Here is a 22473-nt window from a genome sequence, read left to right as displayed (position 1 = left end):
TCGGAGCCACAGATGAGAGCGCAGCCACAGGGGTGCGGAGGGCAAAGCGGAGAGATTGCCACACAGAGGATCAGTGCCGAGCAGCACTCACCAGCCCGAGAGGCTTGTCTGCTCACCCACCGGGGCGGGCGGGGCTGGGAGCTGAGGCTCGGGCTTTGGTTGGATCACAGGGAGAGGACTGGGGTTGGCGGCGTGAACACAGCCTGAATGGGGCTAGTGCGACACAGCTAGCTGGGAGGGAGTCCGGGAGAAAGTCTGCAGCTGCCGAAGATGCAAGAGACTTTTTCTTGCCTCTTTGTTTCCTGGTGCGCGAGGAGAGGGGATTCAGAGCGCCCCCTAAACGAGCTCCAGAGACGGGCGCGAGCCGCGGCTATCAGTGCGGACCCCAGAGACGGGCATGAGACGCTAAGGCTGCTGCTGCCGCCACCAAGAAGCCTGTGTGTGAGCACAGATCACTATCCACACCTCCCCACCCGGGAGCCTGTGCAGCCCGCCACTGCCAGGGTCCCGTGATCCAGGGACAACTTCCCCACACGGTGCGCCTCAGGCTGGTGCAACGTCACGCCGGTCTCTGCTGCTGCAGGCTCGCCCCGCCTCCTCCGTACCCCTCCCTCCCCCCGGCCTGAGTGAGCCAGAGCCCCCGAAGCAGCTGCTCCTTTAACCCCGTCCTGTGTGAGCGAAGAACAGACGCCCTCAGGCGACCTACACGCAGAGGCGGGGTCAGATCCAAAGCTGAACCCCAGGAGCTGCGCGAACAAAGAGAAAGGGAAATTTCTCCCAGCAGCCTCAGAAGCAGCGGATTAAATCCCCACAATCAACTTGATGTACCCTGCATCTGCGGAATACCTGAATAGACAATGAACCATCCCAAATTGAGGAGGTGGACTTTGGGAGCAATGATATATATGTATTTTTTCCCTTTTTCTCTTTTTGTGAGTGTGTATGTGTGTGCTTCTGTGTGTGATTTTGTCTGTATAGCTTTGCTTTTACCATTTGTCCTAGGGTTCTGTCTGTCCATTTTTCTTTTTTTTGCTTTTTAAAATTTTTCTCTTAATAATTATTTTAATTATTTTATTTTATTTTACTTTATTTTATCTTCTTCTTTCTTTCTTTCTTTTTTTCCTCCCTTTTATTCTGATCTGTGTGGAGGACAGGCTCTTGGTGCTCCAGCCAGGCGTCAGGGCTGTGCCACTGAGGTGGGAGAGTCAAGTTCAGGACACTGAGACCTCCCAGCTCCACCTAATATCAAACGGCGAAAATCTCCCAGAGATCTCCATCTCAATGCCAAGACCCAGCTCCACTCAACGACCAGCAAGCTACAGTGCTGGACACCCTATGGCAAACAACTAGCAAGACAGGAACACAGCCCCACCCATTAGCAGAGAGGCTGCCTAAAATCATAGTAAGGTCACAGACATCCCAAAACACACCACCAGACGTGGATGTGCCCAACAGAAAGACAAGATCCAGCCTCATCCACCAGAACACAGGCACTAGTCCCCTGCACCAGGAAGCTTACACAACCCACTGAGCCAACCTTAGCCACTGGGGACAGACACCAAAAATAACGGAAACTACGGACCTGCAGCCTGTGAAAAGTAGACCCCAAACACAGTAAGTTAAGCAAAATGAGAAGAGAGAGAAACACACAGCAGATGAAGGAGCAAGGCAAAAACCCACCAGACCTAACAAATGAAGAGGAAATAGGCAGTCTACCTGAAAAAGAATTCAGAATAATGAGAGTAAAAATGATCCAAAATCCTGGAAATAGAATGCAGAAAATACAAGAAACATTTAACTGGGACCTACAGGAACTAAAGAGCAAACAGTGATGAACAACACAATAAATGAAATTAAAAATTCTCTAGAAGGGATCAATAGCAGAATAACTGAGGCAGAAGAATGGATAAGTGACCTGGAAGATAAAATACTGGAAATAACTACTGCAGAGCAGAATAAAGAAAAAAGAATGAAAAGAATTGAGGACAGTCTCAGAGACCTCTGGGACAACATTAAACGCACCAACATTCGAATTATAGGGGTCCCAGAAGAAGAAGAGAAAAAGAAGGACTGAGAAAATATTTGAAGAGATTATAGTTGAAAAATTCCCTAATATGGGAAAGGAAAGAGTTAATCAAGTCCAGGAAGCACAGAGTCCCATACAGGATAAATCCAAGGAGAAACATGCCAAGACACATATTAATCAAACTATCAAAAATTAAATACAAGTAACAAATATTAAAAGCAGCAAGGGAAAAACAACAAATAACACATAAGGAAATCCCCATAAGGTAAACAGCTAATCTTTCAGCAAAAACTCTGCAAGCCAGAAGGGAGTGGCAGGACATATTTAAAGTGATGAAGGAGAAAAACCTACAACCAAGATTACTCTACCCAGCAAGGATCTCATTCAGATTTGACAGAGAAATTAAAACCTTTACAGACAAGCAAAAGCTAAGAGAATTCAGCACCACCAAACCAGCTTTACAACAAATGCTAAAGGAACTTCTCTAGGCAGGAAACACAAGAGAAGGAAAAGACCTACGAAAATAAACCCAAAACAATTAAGAAAATGGTAATAGGAACATACATATCGATAATTACCTTAAATGTAAATGGATTAAATGCTCCAACCAAAAGACACAGATTGGCTGCATGGATACAAAAACAAGACCCGTATATATGCTGTCTACAAGAGACCCACTTTAGACCTAGGGACACATACCGACTGAAAGTGAGGGGATGGGAAAAGATATTCCATGCAAATGGAAATCAAAAGAAAGCTGGAGTAGCAATTCTCATATCAGTCAAAATAGACTTTAAAACAAAGACTATTATAAGAGACAAAGGAGGACACTACATAATGATCAAGGGATCAATCCAAGAAGAAGATATAACAATTGTAAATATTTATGCACCCAACATAGGAGCACCTCAATACATAAGGCAAATACTAACAGCCATAAAAGGGGAAATCGACAGTAACACAATCATAGTAGGGGACTTTAACACCCCACTTTCACCAATGGACAGATCATCCAAAATGGAAATAAATAAGGAAACACAAGCTTTAAATGATACATTAAACAAGATGCACTTAATTGATATTTATAGGACATTCCATCCAAAAACAACAGAATACACTTTCTTCTCAAGTGCTCATGGAACATTCTCCAGGATAGATCATATCTTGGGTCACAAATCAAGCCTTGGTAAATTTAAGAAAATTGAAATCATATCAAGTATCTTTACCGACCACAATGCTATGAGACTAGATATCAATTACAGGAAAAAATCTGTAAGAAATACAAACACATGGAGGCTAAACAACACACTACTTAATAACCAAGAGCTCACTGAAGAAATCAAAGAGGAAATCAAAAAAGACCTAGAAACAAATGACAATGAAAACACGACGACCCAAAACCTAAGCAGTTCTAACAGGGAACTTTATAGCAATAAATCCTACCTTAAGAAACAAGAAACATCTCAAATAAACAACCTAACGTTACACCTAAAGCAATTAGAGAAAGAAGAACAAAAAAACCCCAAAGTTAGCAGAAGGAAAGAAATCATAAAGATCAGATCAGAAATAAATGAAAAAGAAATGAAGGAAACGATAGCAAAGATCAATAAAACTAAAAGCTGGTTCTTTGAGAAGATAAACAAAATTGATAAACCATTAGGCAGACTTATCAAGAAAAAAAGGGAGAAGACTCAAATCAATAGAATTAGAAATGAAAAAGGAGAAGTAACAACTGACACTGAAGAAATACAAAGGATCATGAGAGATTGCTACAAGCAACTGTATGCCAATAAAATGGACAAATTCTTAGAAATGCACAACCTTCCGAGACTGAACCAGGAAGAAATAGAAAATATGAACAGACCAATCACAAGCACTGAAATTGAAACTGTGATTAAAAATCTTCCAACAAACAAATGCCCAGGACTGGATGGCTTCATAGGCGAATTCTATCAAACATTTAGAAAACAGCTAACACCTATCCTTCTCAAACTCTTCCAAAATATAGCAGAGGGAGGAACACTCCCAAACTCATTCTACGAGGCCACCATCACCCTGATACCAAAACCAGACAAAGATGTCACACAGAAAGAAAACTATAGGCCAATATCATTGAGGAACATAAATGCAAAAATCCTCAACAAAATACTAGCAAACAGAATCCAACAGCGCATTAAAAGGATCATACACTATGATCAAGTGGGGTTTATCCCAGGAATGCAAGGATTCTTTAATATACACAAATCAATCAATGTGATACACCATATTAACAAATTGAAGGAGAAAAACCATATGATCATCTCAATAGATGCAGAGAAAGCTTTCGACAAAATTCAACACCCATTTATGATAAAAACCCTCCAGAAAGTCAGCATAGAGGGAACGTTCCTCAACATAATAAAGGCCATATATGACAAACCCACAGCCAACATTGTCCTCAATGGTGAAAAACTGAAACCATTTCCACTAAGATCAGGAACAAGACAAGGTTGCCCACTCTCACCACTATTATTCAACATAGTTTTGGAAGTTTTAGCCACAGCAATCAGAGAAGACAAAGAAATAAAAGGAATACAAATTGGAAAAGTAGAAGTAAAGCTGTCACTGTTTGCAGATGACATGATACTATACATAGAGAATCCTAAAGATGCTACCACAAAACTCCTAGAGCTAATCAATGAATTTGGTAAAGTAGCAGGATACAAAATGAATGCTCAGAAATCTCTTGCATTCCTATACACTAATGATGAAAAATCTGAAAGTGAAATTAAGAAAACACTCCCATTTACCACTGCAACAAAAGGAATAAAATATCTAGGAATAAACTTACCTAAGGAGACAAAAGACCTGTATGCAGAAAATTATAAGACACTGATGAAAGAAATTAAAGATGATACAAATAGATGGAGAGATATACCATGTTCTTGGATTGGAAGAATCAACATTGTGAAAATGACTCTACTACCCAAAGGAATCTACAGATTCAATGCAATCCCTACCAAACTACCACTGCATTTTTCACAGAACTAGAGCAAAAAATTTCACAATTTGTATGGAAACACAAAAGACCCCGAATAGCCAAAGCAATCTTGAGAAAGAAAAACGGACCTGGAGGAATTAGGCTCCCTGACTTCAGACTATACTACAAAGCTACAGTAATCAAGACAGTATGGTAGTGGCACAAACACAGAGATATAGATCAATGGAACAGGATAGAAAGCCCAGAGATAAACCCACGCACATATGGTCACCTTATCTTTGATAAAGGAGGCAAGAACATACAGTGGAGAAAAGACAGCCTCTTCAATAAGTGGTGCTGGGAAAACTGGACAGATACATGTAAAAGAATGAAATTAGAACAATCCCTAACACAATACACAAAAATAAACTCAAAATGGATTAAAGACCTAAAAGTAAGGCCAGATACCATCAAACTCTTAGAGGAAAACATAGGCAGAACACTCTATGACATAAATCACAGCAAGATCCTTTTTGACCCACCTCCTAGAGAAATGGAAATAAAAACAAAAATAAATAAATGGGACCTAATCAAACTTAAAAGCTTTTGCACAGCAAAGGAAACCATAAACAAGACCAAAAGACAACCCTCAGAATGGGAGAAAATATTTGCAAATGAAGCACCTGACAAAGGATTAATCTCCAAAATTTATAAGGAGCTCATGCAGCTCAACATTAAAAAAACAAACAACCCAATCCAAAAATGGGCAGAAGACCTAAATAGACATTTCTCCAAAGAAGATATACAGATTGCCAACAAAAACATGAAAGAATGCTCAACATCATTAATCATTAGAGAAATGCAAATCAAAACTCCAATGAGATATCATCTCACACCATTCAGAATGGCCATCATCAAAAAATCTACAAACGGGCTTCCCTGGTGGCACAGTGGTTGAGAATCTGCCTGCTAATGCAGGGGACACGTGTTCGAGCCCTGGTCTGGGAAGATCCCACATGCCGCGGAGCAACTAGGCCCGTGAGCCACAACTACTGAGCCTGCGCGTCTGGAGCCTGTGCTCCGCAACAAGAGAGGCCACGATAGTGAGAGGCCTGCGCACCGCGATGAAGAGTGGCCCCCGCTTGCCGCAACTAGAGAAAGCCCTAGCACAGAAACGAAGACCCAAAATAGCAATCAATCAATCAATCAATAAATCAATAAATAAATCTTTAAAAAAAAAAAAAATCTACAAACAATAAGTGCTAGGGAGGGTGTGGAGAAAAGGGAACCCTCGTGCACTGTTGGTGGGAATGTAAATTGATACAGCCACTAAGGAAAACAGTATGGACGTTCCTTAAAAAACTAAAACTAGAACTACCATACGACCCAGCAATCCCACTACTGGGCATATATGCTGAGAAAACCATAATCCAAAAAGAGTCATGTAGATGAGGATGATTATAATTTTTGTGACTTTCTGTTTGAATAAAAAAAAAAAAAAATCCCACAAGGACTCAGAGGCAAAAAATATACAAATCAATTTTCACTGCAAAGTAAAGGAGGTGTTACAGTGGAGGAATACTGGACTGAATGTCAGTAATATGACATAGTATGAGTGTGTTTCGTGTTTGGTAATTGCAATCATTGTTGCTTTTGTTGTGGTCATCCATTTACAATGCTTGGCGTCAGTTTATTTATCTCTTGTAAAAATAAAATACAGTGTGCGTGTGTGTGAGTTGTGAGTTAAAAAAAAAAAAGAAAGCAGATCCACATGAAAATGAAGTTTAAATGATGACCAAATGGTTTGTTTAAGGTATTGGCCAATTGTGCCTTGTTACTCTTTGTGTGCATTAAAGTATTTGTGTCAAATTTAAAAAAGAAAAATAAAAAAACCTAATAGTAATACTACTATACTATATACTATATAAATACATGTTTTATATATTAAATATAATATATATTTAATATATATTAATAAATACAAATATGATATAAATATATAATACATATTTTATAGGAAAAAAAGAAGAGTCATGTAGCAAAATGTTCATTGCAGCTCTATTTACAAGAACCAGGACATGGAAGCTACCTAAGTGTCCATCGACAGATGAATGGATAAAGAAGATGTGGCACATATATACAATGGAATACTACTCAGCCATAAAAAGAAACAAAATTGAGTTATTTGTAGTGAGGTGGATGGACCTAGAGACTGTCTTACAGAGTGAAGTAAGTCAGAAAGAGAAAAACAAATACCGTATGCTAACACATATATATGGAATCTTAAAAAAAAAAAAAATGGTCGTGAAGAACCTAGGCGCAAGATGGGAATAAAGATGCAGACCTACTAGACAATTGACTTTAGGAATGGGGAGGGGAAAGGGTAAGCTGTGACAAAGTGAGAGAGTGGCATGGACATATATACACTACCAAACGTAAAATAAATAGCTAGTGGGAAGCAGCCGCACAGCACAGGGAGATCAGCTCAGTCCTTTGTGACCACCTAGAGGGGTGGGATAGGGAGGGTGGGTGGGAGGGAGGGAGATGCAAGAGGGAAGAGATATGGGGACATATGTATATGTATAACTGATTCACTTTGTTATAAAGCAGAAACTAACACACCATTGTAAAGCAATTATATTCCAATAAAGATGTTAAAAAAAAAAAAGACATACATGAAAACAGAGTAAGTGATGCCTTTGGCTTGATAGAGATGAGTAAACAGTTAACAGTTATTTTGGGATATGACCATATGGGCCTCTCCTTTTGTCCAAAAAATGGTTCAAAGGTATCACAAGCATCACTACAATGAGGCATTAGGAGCGTGGAGAGGGAAGAAGATAAATGTGAGAGACATTTAAGAAACACAGGGGTCTCATGTTTAGAAAACACAACTGCTGTCCTCTGAACAGCTAAGTCAGTGAGCACTGTCACAGGACACCTAGTGACCCAAATTTCTCTGAAAAGATTGCATGTCTTGATAGTGAAATCTCTGCTGCAGGATTTACTAGGTCAGGTTTTTGTTTTCTTTTTCACTACAGAAGTTTCCATCACTTCAAGATTACAGAATAAATACAAACTACTCGAATCCTCATCTTCAGTCTAAAGATGCAAGCGACTCAAATCATGCTAAGGGCCTTTCAGGTGACTGAAAATAATAACTGTCTAAATATCCAATGACAAATTCCTGGCCACACTGAAGAGTACAAACTCAACTATTTTAAGTAGACCCAGCCCCCCGACAAAAGGGGAAAGGAGGACACAGGGTGGCCTTAGCCATCTGTTAAATTAATAATCTTTGAATTTGTGATACATAATAACGGAAGATATCATGTCTCCTAGTGTTAAGGATATTTTAAGGGGAGATTCTCGGCCATGGTGAATTTCAAGCACCTTAGCTGATTTGAGAAAATATTTGTTGAGCGGTGAGCCCTTCCATAGAGAATGCCTATGTATTTAAAGCATATCAAATGTCAGTTTTACTTACCCTACTGTCTCTATATATATCGAATACAACTGCAAAGGAGAAAAAACTTGAAGTTAGTAATGAACTTCTATTTTCATGATCTACGCCTCCTTTTGAAACTTAAAATGCGTTTTATTATTAGTTACTCAAAAGACTTCCTGCTTCTACATCTCAAAACTTCAAACATAAAACGGTATCCTGCAATGTTTTACTTATATAATTTTGTTTTCCTTTTCTCTATCCTCAGGCGTAATCCCTTCTGTTTAAAAATTCAAACCAAACACCAACACTGTCTCAACTAGTTCACAATTAGAGACAGGTTATCTATATCAGAGAAAGGAACATCAGTCACTAACTGCTTGATGGGGAATAAAATGGGTAAAATCTTCAATAGGAAAGCACACTATCTAGCCATGCTTAGGGCATGATTCACCTTTTTTAAAAGTCAAAACCTGCCACAGACCCCAGGCTTGGCAAGCAGAAAAACAGAAACCATAGCAGATATAACTTGACAATGCATGAAAACTGTCTCATACACAGCACTTTCAATTCTTACTTTCAACTCTTGGGAACAACTCACAGATATTTACTTTGTAACTGGTGCTATCTGATCATTCAAATAAAAATCTAGAAAGGTAGATCAGTCAACTAGCTAATTTAGTTCTAATAACAGAAGCATGTGGTTCTCTGTAGATAGACCCTTTGAAATGTATAATAAAATATCTCAAATGACAAGAGAGAGAACCATCTCGGTACTAAAAAGGGACTCTGGTTAAATAAGGTAAAATTAACATGCAAACCCAACAGCAATACCATCATATAATAAAATGCTTAAAATACAGTATTTTGAATCCAGTTTTAAAATATGTACCACCGTGAAATAAGGTTCGGTAACATTACGCATTTCATTTCACTGGGTCAATAAAAAATACTCACAGTCTTCATCTAAGAATTTATACTGTATGTGTTTCTTGAAAAAGTCTTGTATGCATCTGCAAATCTCTTCCTTTTGTTTAGAAATATGATCATAATATTGTGTGTAGTCCCTTTGAGAAATACCTGACAAGAAAATATTTTATATTTCATTATTACACAATATTCTTTTCAAAAACACCAAAATGTGATTTAAACCTCTTTTTGAGGAAACCATTAAAGTAGATCGAATGACTATGGCATCACACATTAGTCAGCATTTTATATAGTTATAAAGCTTATCAGTTGTAAAGGTTCAAATGGCTAGGTGAACCCTAAAATTCCACATTGCCATGCATTCTTACTTTAGAAACAGTAGTTATTTTTACTTAGTACAATGGGAAGAATTCAAAGTCATAAAAATGTTTCTTATGTAAAAAATGAAAGAAGCAATTTAAAACCTACCCACATAGTCAACTGCGTCTTCTTTGATTTTTCCAATGAACTGTCTAAAAATTGGCATTCTTTTCCACTTTCTTTGGGAAAATGTAAAATACCCCTCACCATACATCTTCCATAATCATACTGCACTTCACGGTCTATTTTCCTTGTTCATACGTGCTATCCTGCCTTCACAAGCCTGATGTTTCAAGCCATGGAAAAGTAAACATTCTTTTCTTCAGAGTGACTTGCTGACATTATTCCAAAAACACTAAAGGGAGTATTGTAAGAACTCCTTTAATCTGCTCTAGACCTAAGAAAAAGTTCTCTGCTCTGAAAGAAGGGCTTCCAACCAATTTCTTAATCACATGCCAATATGACTCCCTTCTTTAACTGTACTTAATACTGCAGTGTTTCTTTCAGGGATATATAACAATATTATACAATAAATTCAAACAACCCCGGTGTATTTCAGGTAAGTTAAACGTCGACAACACATTCAATAAATAAATAGTGTTGATCTGATTCTGTTCAAATCACACTTTTCTTGGTTGAAGATCAATTCTACCTCATGGAAAATGTGCTTAGACAAAATAAGAGCAAATTATCTACAATATTTAGCTTGAATAAATCATAGCAGACAAAATAATAACCTCAGAGGAAAGAAAATGGGTGGCTTTTAAAGCAATGTACTTCTTTGCATATTTTCTCTTGCTAGAATAATAAACAGTTCTTCAATAAGAAATAAATGTTCAAAAACTGGGCTTTTTACGCTGCTTAAAATAAGCAGTGTATTGCTAGTAATACCTAGGAAAGCCCCAGAGAGAAAGCAGGTAGTATTACACATATCCTGAGAACAGTAAAGGCCACCACTTTCATCTCTGGAATCCAGATTGACGTGATTCATCAACAAGACTATTTTCTGTGGAAACAGAATCTGGCCTCAAGACCCTTGTCAATACAGCATTCCAGAGAGTCAGTGCCAATTGGTTAGAGGTAGCATCTGAGATAAAAACTGATTGTTACCCTTGTCTTAATTACTAAGTAATTTATTTCCATCAAAAGCTTGTCTTCTTTTAACAATTACTTTCAAAGGTTTAAAAAAACAAAAAAAACAAAAACCTCACCAATAAGCTTATTTTCCTTGACAAAACATCGGAACTCAGCACCAGGAATTAATTCACACCATTTTCGAAGAACAAGCTGTAGACAAAGGAAAAAAGGAACACAACTATGTAACAAGAGAATATTTACTAGTCTAATAAACAATTTTATGTTGAGACTATGTCTTAACAATTGCCATTATCAAGTGTTTTTTTTTTTTAAAAAGGCATCATAAAACATTCCTGACATGATATGTAGGGAACAGAGCTGTGATCTATTAGTCTAACAGAATAGGGGAAATTGTATTAAAACTCTTTATGACAAAACGCGCCTTTGTCATTTATTTACCATTTTGGGAGTTCTGACATAACATACAACTCAAAGGATGATATAGTCACATCTTATCATCGTTGGGCCATAAGTTTCCCTAGAATTCATATGTTCCTCACTCCTTTAAGAACATCAAAAAGTAAAATAATTTCCAAGTTATCTACCTTAAGCATCATTCTGTAATACTCTGATAAAACTATTACAGCTTATCACAAAGACTCACTAAAACCCTTTCATGATTTTCCCATTATTTTAAAGTAATACAATTCTACCAATGGCCCAATTCATAAATGGATCTTATTACTATAACTTATTATTTAATATGTGCAAATTCTCATATTGTTGTAATTTATAAATAGTATAGTTGACAAATGTATGCTTCTGAGTCTGGTTTTAAAATGTTCTTTGGAAAAAACTAGTCCTGTCCTTTTGAAGTATTAATTGTAATCAATGGCTAGAGCCCCCAGCCTCCCGAATCCTGGCATACACCTCTTTGCCCCTCAAGACCTAGGAGATGGGACTTGAATTACTCTAGGCCCAATTCCAGGAATCCCCCCAGTGGGCTCTGTACCTTCCCATGCCACCCAGTTTCTTGTACATAACATTCGAGAGTAAGCCCACACCCCATGTTGTACTAGGATAATCTGACACAAGTCTCTCTTCTAAGGGTGAGGAGCTGGGTCTTATTCATCTTTGCGTTCCCAGCACAGGTATGTAATACCTAGCAGGTGCCTAGGAAATGTTTGTCAAGTGAAACATGGAACGGCAAATATTTAAGATAAGCAGCCACTAAAAATCATGATATAAAAAAAATTTAATGAACTGTGAAAATGCTTATACTATGTCATAAGTGAAAAAAAAAGTGGCACATAAAGCATCTTATGGAGAGTGTATATGCGCACAGGTGCACACGCGCACACACACACACACACACACACACACAAATATCTCAAGAAAGGGAAGTTAAAGGTCAAAATGCTAATAATACTGAGGATATCTGGGTGGTAGGATCCTCATATTTTCTTGTATTTTTAAATTTTTGATAGTAGGTTGCTTTCCTTAAAAACAAAACAAAACTGTACTGCTAAAATATGTCTTAGAAATTTGAAGTGCGCTGATTCCAATTTTCATTATTGTGAGCTCTTGGTCAAGCTCTGTAAGTGCCACCTTTTTAAAAAGAACCTAATTATTAGAAGAATCCCACACTAAAAAATTACACTGTTGTTACCTATTAAAAGCTGATACTGGCAAATATATTTTCTGACAGCTACAGTAATTTTTATGTAAGCAACAAATAAATCCTCAATTATTACAAACTGTCATTAAGTTTTTGGAAAATTTGCATTATCTATTGAAATAACATTTTGGACAGGTAATACAAACACTGTACTTGATTTTTTAAAAAAGGTAAAAGGTGAGTCTTCCCCCCGAACAGTCTCTCTGTCCTCCTCCTCACAGGCAACCAGTGCTGACAATTTCTCATACATCTTTCCAGAAGTATTCTATGAATACATGAGCATATAGTAGGTACCGTTTTAAATACACACAGACGCAAGCACACAATACATAGGATTTTGCTTGCCACTTTTTTCATTTTAATTACTCTCACTTTCCTGGGCTTTTAAAACTGGGTTTTAAACCCTATGCACTAACATGATGATGGCATATTCCCCAAAAAGCAATAAAAGAGCAAACTGCCGGTGAAATCAATCTCGGGGATAGATGATGACATTACAACAAACATTACGCCGCAGGGCAAGACTAGGAAAACACTTTTTTTCATTTTTGTGTTTCTAGCACAAATAAGATATAGCAAGTGCTTGATAGATGTTTGTTCAGTGAAACAATAGATATGAATGTATTACATACACATGAATAATGTTATAAAAAATGTTTAATGACCTGGGAAAATGCTAATATATTACATACCCCTCACAAATGGTATGTAAAGATCTCAATTACAAGTGCTAAAAGATGGAGGAATTGTTTGGTGGCTTGGTGAAGAGTAAATTACCTGTTCACAGAAGATATGCCAATATATACACTCAACACACTAAGAATTACTTGGTACAGTGAGTCAGTGGACAACTTTTGAAAGCATGTGTATATACAAGTGACTGTAAGCAAACAGATGACGAAGAAATTAAACTAACGACAACATCCAAGAACACTGCCCACTTCAGGGTGTGTGTGTGTGTGTGTGTGTGTGTGTGTGTGTGTGTGTGTTGTGTATACCTTCAAACCAGGAAAATATGGGTTTGCTATTGGGGGGCGGGGGAGGGAGTTGCTATGTTTAAACTCTTATTACTATTTCTAATAAAGTTTTCCGCTGTCCTTTTGTTCTTACTTCTATATGTAATCTGTAAAATGAGAGAACCATAGAAAAAATAAATAAAAATGGTAAAATGGTAGTGACTACTTTTCCTTGTAAATCAGGTTAAAAAGCTTAAACAGGTTAAGCTGGATGGTGAGTATGAAGGTGTTTGCTTCATTTCAAAATATGTATAATATTCCATAGTATGTACCTACTGTGTATATACTGTATGTATATGTACATAATACATGTATTTTATGTGTATATTTCATAAATTTAAAACTTCAATGGCTCTAGGTTCCCAGAGAAATTAGTCCAAAAATTTGATTCATTTCACTTAAGAATAAATAGAAATTCTCAATACATCTTCATCTAGAACTATCAATTTTATTCAAGATTTAAAAAAAAAAAAAAAAAGATTCTTACCTCATATTCCATACACGGATCTGGGGAATCATCAGTACAATGAATAAATCTTTGAGGGAAAGAAAGGCAATTGAATCTTTATTTTATGGTGTCAGTTTATGCATACACATTACTTATATTTACTTATATTTAAAGTGGGAGTAAGGTTTTACTAAAAGCATCCAGAAACAGGAGACTAATTCAAATTCAATGAACATTTATAAAGCACTGTTCAGTGTCAGGCGTTAGCCTAGGCACCCTGAAATGTTATTTGTTATTTCATTTGTCCTCAAAACAACCATATGAGCTACTGTAATCTCCATTTTTCTGTTAAAAAAAAAAGGGCTAAAACTAAGAAAAGAGCACATTTAGTGACCAAGCAGGAGTATAACGCAAACCAACTCTAGATTCCAAATGAGGGTGAGATGGCACTGTTGTTTTATAATTCTCACTGTGCTCTTCATGGCTGAACCAGAAGTCTAGTTCTCTGCTGACATTAACTCTGCCACCTAAAGCTACAAAAAGTTCATCTAATCCTTCTCCCACATCCCATTTAAAAATAGCTGATAGAAGAATTATTCATTCCTCCATTAAGTATATTGCTTCCTCCTCTAAAAATCCTCAGTTTCATGGACAGTTTTTCACATCCTTTATTAAACACCCACCTATGCCAAGGGCTGGCGAGGCACTGGAACGCCAAAATGACTGAGAGTCCCTTGTCCTTTAGTCTGGTGAGGAAAGCCTAACAAGTACCCAAAGAATTTCGAAACACTGAAAATAAAAATACTGTGATGGCACAAAGGAAACACTGATTAGCTCTTCATGTTTGGGGGGAGGGGAGCTGATAGTCAAGAAGGCTTCATTTGACATGAAGAGAAGGGTCTGCGTTTGAGGCAAAGGGAGAGAAGTGACAACTACGCACAGGACTACTGGAGGTCAGTGCTGATGGGTGTGGAGGGAAGAACTGCCAAAAGATGTGGCTGGAGAGAAATTTTGCACAAGGAGGACTATCCAGATCATGAAGGGTCTTGCCTGCCTACGCAGAGAGGTTGTGATTTATTATACAGACAATGGGGGGCTAAAAACGTTTCTAAACATGTGAGGGAGATCATTGCACTTAGGCTTTAGAAATATCACGGGTGGCAATGGTGCTGGAGAGCCTGGGGGAACGGGTGGCAGGTTGGGAGGCTGAGACCCCAGTTAGAAGGCTCATTGCAACAGCCCCAGGGGGAGATGACGGGCCAACTAATGCGAAGGCAGAGGAGAGGGAGAGGAGAAGCTCTATATAAAGATATGTAGGAGACAAAGTCAGGGCTACTTGGTGCCTGACTGAAAGCGCAGGATGAGGGAGAAAGAGGCCAGATGACTGGGGTGGCTGCTTGATGACTCACTGGATAGTGATGCAAATACCATTCACTTAGAAGGAAGAGCAGGAGATGTGGGTGAGGAAAACATGGGAGATAACTATGTTTGGGTGTGTAGCGTTGGAGAAATCCTGGGAGAACCACAGAGCATGTCTAGTAAGCAACTGGAACAAGGAAACTCAAGAGTGGGTGGAGGTGAAAATAATTATCTGGAAGTAATCGTCCTATTGGTATAAGAGCTAACGTCAAGGATGGAGACAGAAGCGATCAGTCAGCTCATTCAGATAGAATCCTGGGGAATACCAACAATTCAAGAAGAAGCAAAACAGGTGGTGGAGACATTTTGATGAAAAAAATACACAAGCAAAACAAAAAATAGTTTTAAAGAGGTCTTAAGCAATTTACAAGTAGAATTAAATTTGAAAAGCTTTTAAATTTCCCTGAATGTTTAATTAGGTTGGAATTCTCTGCAATCATTTGCGATTTATACTACAAACAATAACAACACAAATAAGGTGGCTGGCTAAAATCCTCAGAAAATAAGAACTTTTATTGCCACTAACAGTTGGGCACCAATGGATATAATCTGAATGACAAAGAAAGATACACACAGGGAGCTTTGTTAAAAGGCAGTGGGCTTTCTCCGTATTAGTGAACAGGCACCAAGTGAAGCATGTAAATCTGCTATCTCATTTCATCCTTGCAATAATCCTATGAGAAAGTGCTATTATTATTATCCACATTCATCACACAAGGAAACCTAGGCTCCGAAAGGTGAGAAATGAAGTCAGTCAGTGGTGGGAGGGCACTAAACCACGTGTGGAACTGCTCCTCTCAGAGGTGGAGGTTCTAGAGCTGTTATCGCTCTCAGATTTCAGAGAAACCACAAATACCAAATGGATCCAGAGAAATACATATGTCCTGGATCATCTCCTTTAATAGTTCTACATAATATATTCTTTATTTTATTTTTTTTCAATTTTTTTACAATTAATTAATTAATTTATTTATTTTTGACTGCATTGGGTCTTCGTTGCTGCGCACGGGCTTTTCTCTAGTTGCGGTGAGCAGGGGCTACTCTTTGTTGTGGTGCGCGGGTTTCTCTTGTTGCGGAGCATGGGCTCTAGGCACACGAGCTTCAGTAGTTGTGGCACGTGGGCTCAGTAGTTGTGGCTCGTGGGCTCTAGAGCGCAGGCTCAGTAGTTGTAGCGCATGGGCTTAGTTGCTCTGCGGCATGTGGGATCTTCCTGGACCAGGGCTCTAACCCCTGTCCCCTGCATTGGCAGGTGGATTCTTAACCACTGCGCCACCAGGGAAGTCCTGTTCTTCTTTAGTGTAAAAGAGTCCCTCACCTTTTTTTTTCTGGTTTAACAGCCTAAATATTTTAAGTAGCAAAAAACACTAATTCATTTATGAATTCTATTATAAAAATTCATTTTATCCTTAAAACATTTTTCCTCAACTCCTTTCTAAATTCTAAATGAAAAGATGAAAAGTGTGTCAAAAATCCAGACAGTGTTATGAGGAATAAAAAATTGTGTGGTAAAAGAATTTTTCACAAGCGAGAAAAGTGTTCACAATACAGTATACTTTTAAATAATAAAAAAGGTCACAAAACTACACAGTACAAGCTCATATTTTAAACATACATGAGAAAACATAATACAATGTTAATTACTGGAATGTTAACAATGACTCTTTCCCAGCAGTGACTGTTAATTTCTTCTGCTGCTTTTCTGCAGTATTTCTAACATTATGTTTATCACATTAAATATATATTACTTTAACTTTTAATTTTGAGGAATTAAAAAACACATAAAAGTACAAAGTGGGGACTTCCCTGGTGGCGCAGTGGTTAAGAATCCACTTGCCAGTGCAGGGGACACGGGTTCGAGCCCTGGTCCGGGAAGATCCCACATGCCGCGGAGCAACTAAGCCCGTGCGCCACAACTACTGAGCCTGCACTCTAGAGCCTGCATGCCACAACTACTGAAGCCCGCGCGCCTAGAGCCCGTGCTCTGCAACAAGAGAAGCCACCCAATGAGAAGCCCACGCACCACAACGAGGAGTAGCCCCCGCTCGCCACAACTAGAGAAAGCCCGCACGCAGCAACAAAGACTCAACGCAGCCAAAAAAAAAAGGACAAAGTGTACATATAGTGCTTTTATAATAAGAAACCAAGTTTACTTTAAAAGTTAATATTTTACATTGTGCAATGTATACAAAATATCAAATTATGTTGTATACCTGAAACTAATATATACTGTTAGGCCAATTATACAATTTTTTAAAAAGTTAGGACTTCCCTGGTGGCGGAGTGGTTAAGAATCCACCTGCCAAGGCAGGGGACACAGGTTCGAGCCCTGGTCCGGGAAGATCCCACATGACGCGGAGCAACTAAGCCTGTGCGCCACAACTACTGAGCCTGCGCTTTAGAGCCCGCGAGCCACAACTACTGCAGCCCACGCGCCTAGAGCCCGTGCTCCGCAACAAGAGAAGCCACCGCAATGAGAAGCCCGCGCACCGCAATGAAAAGTAGCCCCCACTCGCTACAACGAGAGAAAGCCTGCAACGAAGACCCAATGCAGCCAAAAAATAAATTAAAAACAAAAAAGTTAATATTTTAGCTTTCAACTAACCAGTAATTCTTATCATGATAAAACTGAACTGCCTATCTTTTTTTTTAATTTAAATGTATCTAAAATATACAAGGGAGGGCTTCCCTGGTGGCGCAGTGGTTAAGAATCCGCCTGCCAGTGCAGGGGACTCGGGTTCGAGCTCCGGTCCGGGAAGATCCCACATGCCGCGGAGCAAGTAAGTCCGTGTGCCACAACTACTGAGCTACTGAGCCTGTGCTCTAGAGCCCACAAGCCACAACTACTGAGCCCCTGTGCCACAACTACTGAAGCCCACACACCTAGAGCCCGTGCTCCGCAAGAAGAGAAGCCACCGCAATGAGAAGCCTGCACACCGCAACAAAGAGTAGCCCCAGCTCACCACAACCAGAGAAAAGCCCGTGCCCAGCAACAAAGACCCAACACAGCCAAAAATAAAATAAATCAAACAAATTAAATTAAAAAAATATATATATATATATACAAAGGAGATGGGAAGAGAGAAATGACAAAGGAATTCGAATAAACAAACACTTCCAAAACACAGGTCTTCATTATCTAAATTTTTTAATGCTTCTATATTCCTACAAATATTGATTTCAACCCTTGGTTAATCCTCATTTGCTACTTTAAAATAGGTATACATTTTAATACACATTTGCATTCTACCATCCCATAACATTATTTTTTAAGTGGTGATTGGTTTAACATTTAACGTTAGTTAAAAACCTTGACTAGTTTCAGAAGGTAGATGTGAGAACATATGTGCTACATGAGATTACTGTACAAGGCTTTTTCTTATTAAGATGATTAATCAGATGGCCAAGTACAGCCTCTGAAAGGAGAGGAAAGTGCAGAGCCATCTAATTAAGACTGAATGTGAAGGTCAACAACATTTTTAGGAGCTCAGCTGAAATACCGCAAAAAACACTGTGTATGAATATTTAAATTCCATTTATATTCTGGAGGAAGTAGGTTTAAAAAGCAAAAATGTGTTAAGATATTTAGAGTATTAACAACACTTGAATGCTTACAAATCCTTATATAAATTAACGGTTCAAAAATTCCAGGTTACATCAAAAAAGGAAAAAGAAAGAAATCCTTAAATCAAGACTTCTTACCACGTTGAAAATACTAGTAGAAACAATACTAGCAGAAAATATGAGTATCCTAACAGAAATTATAAAATATCTTCAGTCATAGCAAATATAAAAATGTTTGTATTATTCCCTTAACTGACTGAACCAAGAACACAGATGATCCAAACACGTGCATCTACAATGGAGAAAAAAAAGCTGATTCTCTCATTTCCAAAAATAACACTTTCTTAATTGCTCAAAGAAAGCAGGACCTCAGAGAGGTAACAGCAAGTCACTGATCAAGGAAAGCAATTTACAGAGAAAGAATACTGAATTGTTAAGTCTACTTTAGCTTTTGTTTCTATGAACACATAATTTAAAAGTCATGGTAGGGCTTCCCTGGTGGCGCAGTGGTTGAGAGTCTGCCTGCTAATGCAGGGAACACGGGTTCGAGCCCTGGTCTGGGAAGATCCCACATGCCACGGAGCAACTGGGCCCGTGAGCCACAATTACTCAGCCTGCGCGTCTGGAGCCTGTGCTCCGCAACGAGAGAGGCCGCGATGGTGAGAGGCCCGCGCACCGCGATGAAGAGTGGTGCCCACTTGCCACAACTAGAGAAAGCCCTCGCACAGAAACGAAGACCCAACACAGTCATAAAATAAAATAAATAAATAAATAAAAAAGAACGTGAATAAAAAAAAAAAAATTCATTAGGTACGCTACTGCACCTCACTTGTTTGTTTAAAAAAAAAAAAAAAAGTCATGGTAAGAACTAGTATACATTCTCAAATCCCAACACAGCATATAATATAAAATTATAATACATGTTATAATTTATGAGCCAAAGCAAGAAATATGTCACAATACCTAACACTTCTCCTGTGTTAACGAACACATTTAAATAACACTTGGAAAATTTGCCTGAATTATGAAATAATATGAAATCATTTGTGATCACCTTGGAATTTGGGCAACTGTTAGAGAATTCCTCAAGTTATAACCCGAAATTAGTCTAGGTCCAGATTGATAAGTGTCCCATACAGGTGAGAAACAATACAGGCATCTGCACTGTTCTATATCCACCTCCACCCTCCAGGACCCAGGCCCTTCCCAGCAGAGGTAGGACTAGATGAAATAATATTCCTGTTGAGAAACCTGCTGACAGTTTTACTGCTGTTTCTTTCCACAAAATTTGCCTTTGCTCTCTGGTTGTTTTTAAGAACTCCTTTTGTCTCTGGTGTTCTGCAGTTATACTATGATATGTTTTCTATTGGGACACTCGTGTTTATTGAATATGAATTTGTGTTTTTTTATTCATTCTTGAATATTCCCAACTACTTTTTCTTTAAATATGCCTCTCCCTCCTCATTTTCTCTAGTCTTCCCTCCTAGAGCTTCTATTCTACATGTTAAACATTCTCATTTTATCCAATATGTCTCTTAATTCCATAATTGCAATTCATTAATTCTCTATGCTGCATTTTGGGTAATTTTATCTCATTCAAATAACTATCTTCTTCAACTATGCCTTATTTACATAGGTAAATGCATTTTTAATTTTAATAAGCACGTTTTCCATTTCTAGAACTTTTGTTTGCTTCTTTTTTCTTAGTAACTTGTTCTACAAGTTTCAATTCTTTTTCAAGAGTTTAATCAATTAAAAGTCTTCCATTTCATTATCTTTTAGACTTCTGTTATTTCAAATGCATACAGTTCTACTCGTCTTGCCCACTGTCTGATCTTCAAGCAAGATGTGCTGCTTCCTTGCGTGTTCTGTCAGTTTTCTTGTGAGTGCTTATTTGGTGGGGCCTATTTTTTCTATGGGGCTCCCATGAGGCCTGGGTTGTGGAATTCTTTCCAGAGTACTTTGAATATGCATCTTTCAGGTGCCTCAGGGTAAAACCAGTCCAGGAGTGATATTTATGTTAATGTCTTAGTTTGGGAGTTCTCAAACCATGCAAATGATTTGAATTTTGTACTCCAAGTTCATTGCACGATACAGCCTGAGGTTTTAACTTTTTAAAATTAAAAACCCAAAGCCCAAGCAGTTTCAAGTCCTGTTTCCTTATCTCTGTGCCAATGGATGGACTTTTTTCTTTTTTACTGAAGGTGCAAAAGTCTCTTTCCTAAAGCCTCACTTTATTTTGGCTTAAGGCTTGGGCTCCTAACCGTATAAAGGCAATAAAACTTATGTTCTTTATCAGTTCTGACAATCACCCCTAAAGGCTTATCTACCTAACCCTCTGGTTTTCAATTCTCTTTACATTTCTTGCATTGGGTTTGCCTTTTGTTTCTTGTGAATTCAATTACATATTTAAATTTCTGTGTTATAGTTCATATTTTACCTAGCATGTCTAGATATCTGTAACAAAAGATTTTTCAAATTTTCTTAGTCTGCCACTTAGCTAAAGCCAAATATTAATGATCAGTTTCTTCTAGTTCTTTTATAATTACAAATAGGAACATTTTGAATTTCATTTGAAGATCTCTGCCACCTTGAACAGTCTAGTTATAATTAGTACTTAAGAGCCATTTTCATGTACACATATAAGCATATTGGTTTTCTTTTAAATCCCACTTCTGAAATTTTCTCCTGGGTTAGTAAGTATTTTATACTAATTTGGAAGATTTCTTTGACTGAAATTTTCAACAAGGTACCAAGAGAAAGCAGTATTAAATCAAAGTCATTGACTGACAGTCTACGTAGAATATATTGGATTATAAACTCCTAATTCTTGGCAGATAATTACAGTTCCTCCAGCTAGCCATTAAAACTTCAAAATAGGGCTTCCCTGGTGGTGCAGTGGTTGAGAATCCGCCTGCCAATGCAGGCGAACCCGTTCGAGCCCTGGTCCGGGAAGGTCCCACATGCCGTGGAGCAACTAAGTCCATGTGCCACAAGTACTGAGCCTGCACTCTAGAGCCTGTGAGCCACAACTACTGAGCCCGTGTGCCACAACTACTGAAGCCCACGCTCCTAGAGCCCATGCTCTGCAACAAGACAAGCCACCGCAATGAGAAGCCCGCGCACCGCAACAAAGAGTAGCCCCTACTCGCCGCAACTAGAGAAAGCCCGCGTACAGCAAAGAAGATTCAACGCAGCCAAAAATAAGAAGAAAAAAAAAAAAACTTCAAAATAAACACAGGTATTATTGGGACTTCACTGGTGGTCCACTGGGTAAGACTCTGCACTTGGGGAACTAAGATCCCACATGCCAAGTGGTGTGGAAAAAAACAAAAACAAAAAAAACAAAAAACCCACAGGTGTTATTAAATAATTAATGTCATATAATCTACAATGTGAATTACAAAATAAAAGTATTCTCAGGTACAATCACAGTAAAGACCGAAAAAAGCAAAAAACAAATAACCAAAGGCCTACTCTGTTGAAAGCTACTATGAAATTATGCCAGTACATTTTTAATATATTTTGCAGTGAACCAGTTAACAGGAATTTTG

At 38.3% G+C, this 22473-nt stretch overlaps 1 protein-coding gene across 1 annotated transcript in view; it reads right to left on the bottom strand.

The window, feature by feature from the left end:
• CDC123 (cell division cycle 123) overlaps window positions 1-22473 on the bottom strand; it is a 56378-nt gene that overhangs the window by 8835 nt on the left and 25070 nt on the right. Inside the window, exons 7-10 of the mRNA XM_082385655.1 lie at window positions 13979-14027; window positions 10932-11007; window positions 9388-9510; window positions 8473-8501 (exon numbers count right to left, since the gene is read on the bottom strand). Of these exons, the coding sequence (XP_082241781.1) occupies window positions 8473-8501; window positions 9388-9510; window positions 10932-11007; window positions 13979-14027 (277 nt within the window). The remainder of the gene's footprint in view (window positions 1-8472; window positions 8502-9387; window positions 9511-10931; window positions 11008-13978; window positions 14028-22473) is intronic.

Source organism: Balaenoptera borealis (assembly GCF_965194805.1).
Source record: "Balaenoptera borealis genome assembly, chromosome: 3".
Classification (NCBI taxonomy): Eukaryota; Metazoa; Chordata; class Mammalia; order Artiodactyla; family Balaenopteridae; genus Balaenoptera; species Balaenoptera borealis.
This window is presented reverse-complemented; position numbering and strand designations above follow the sequence as displayed.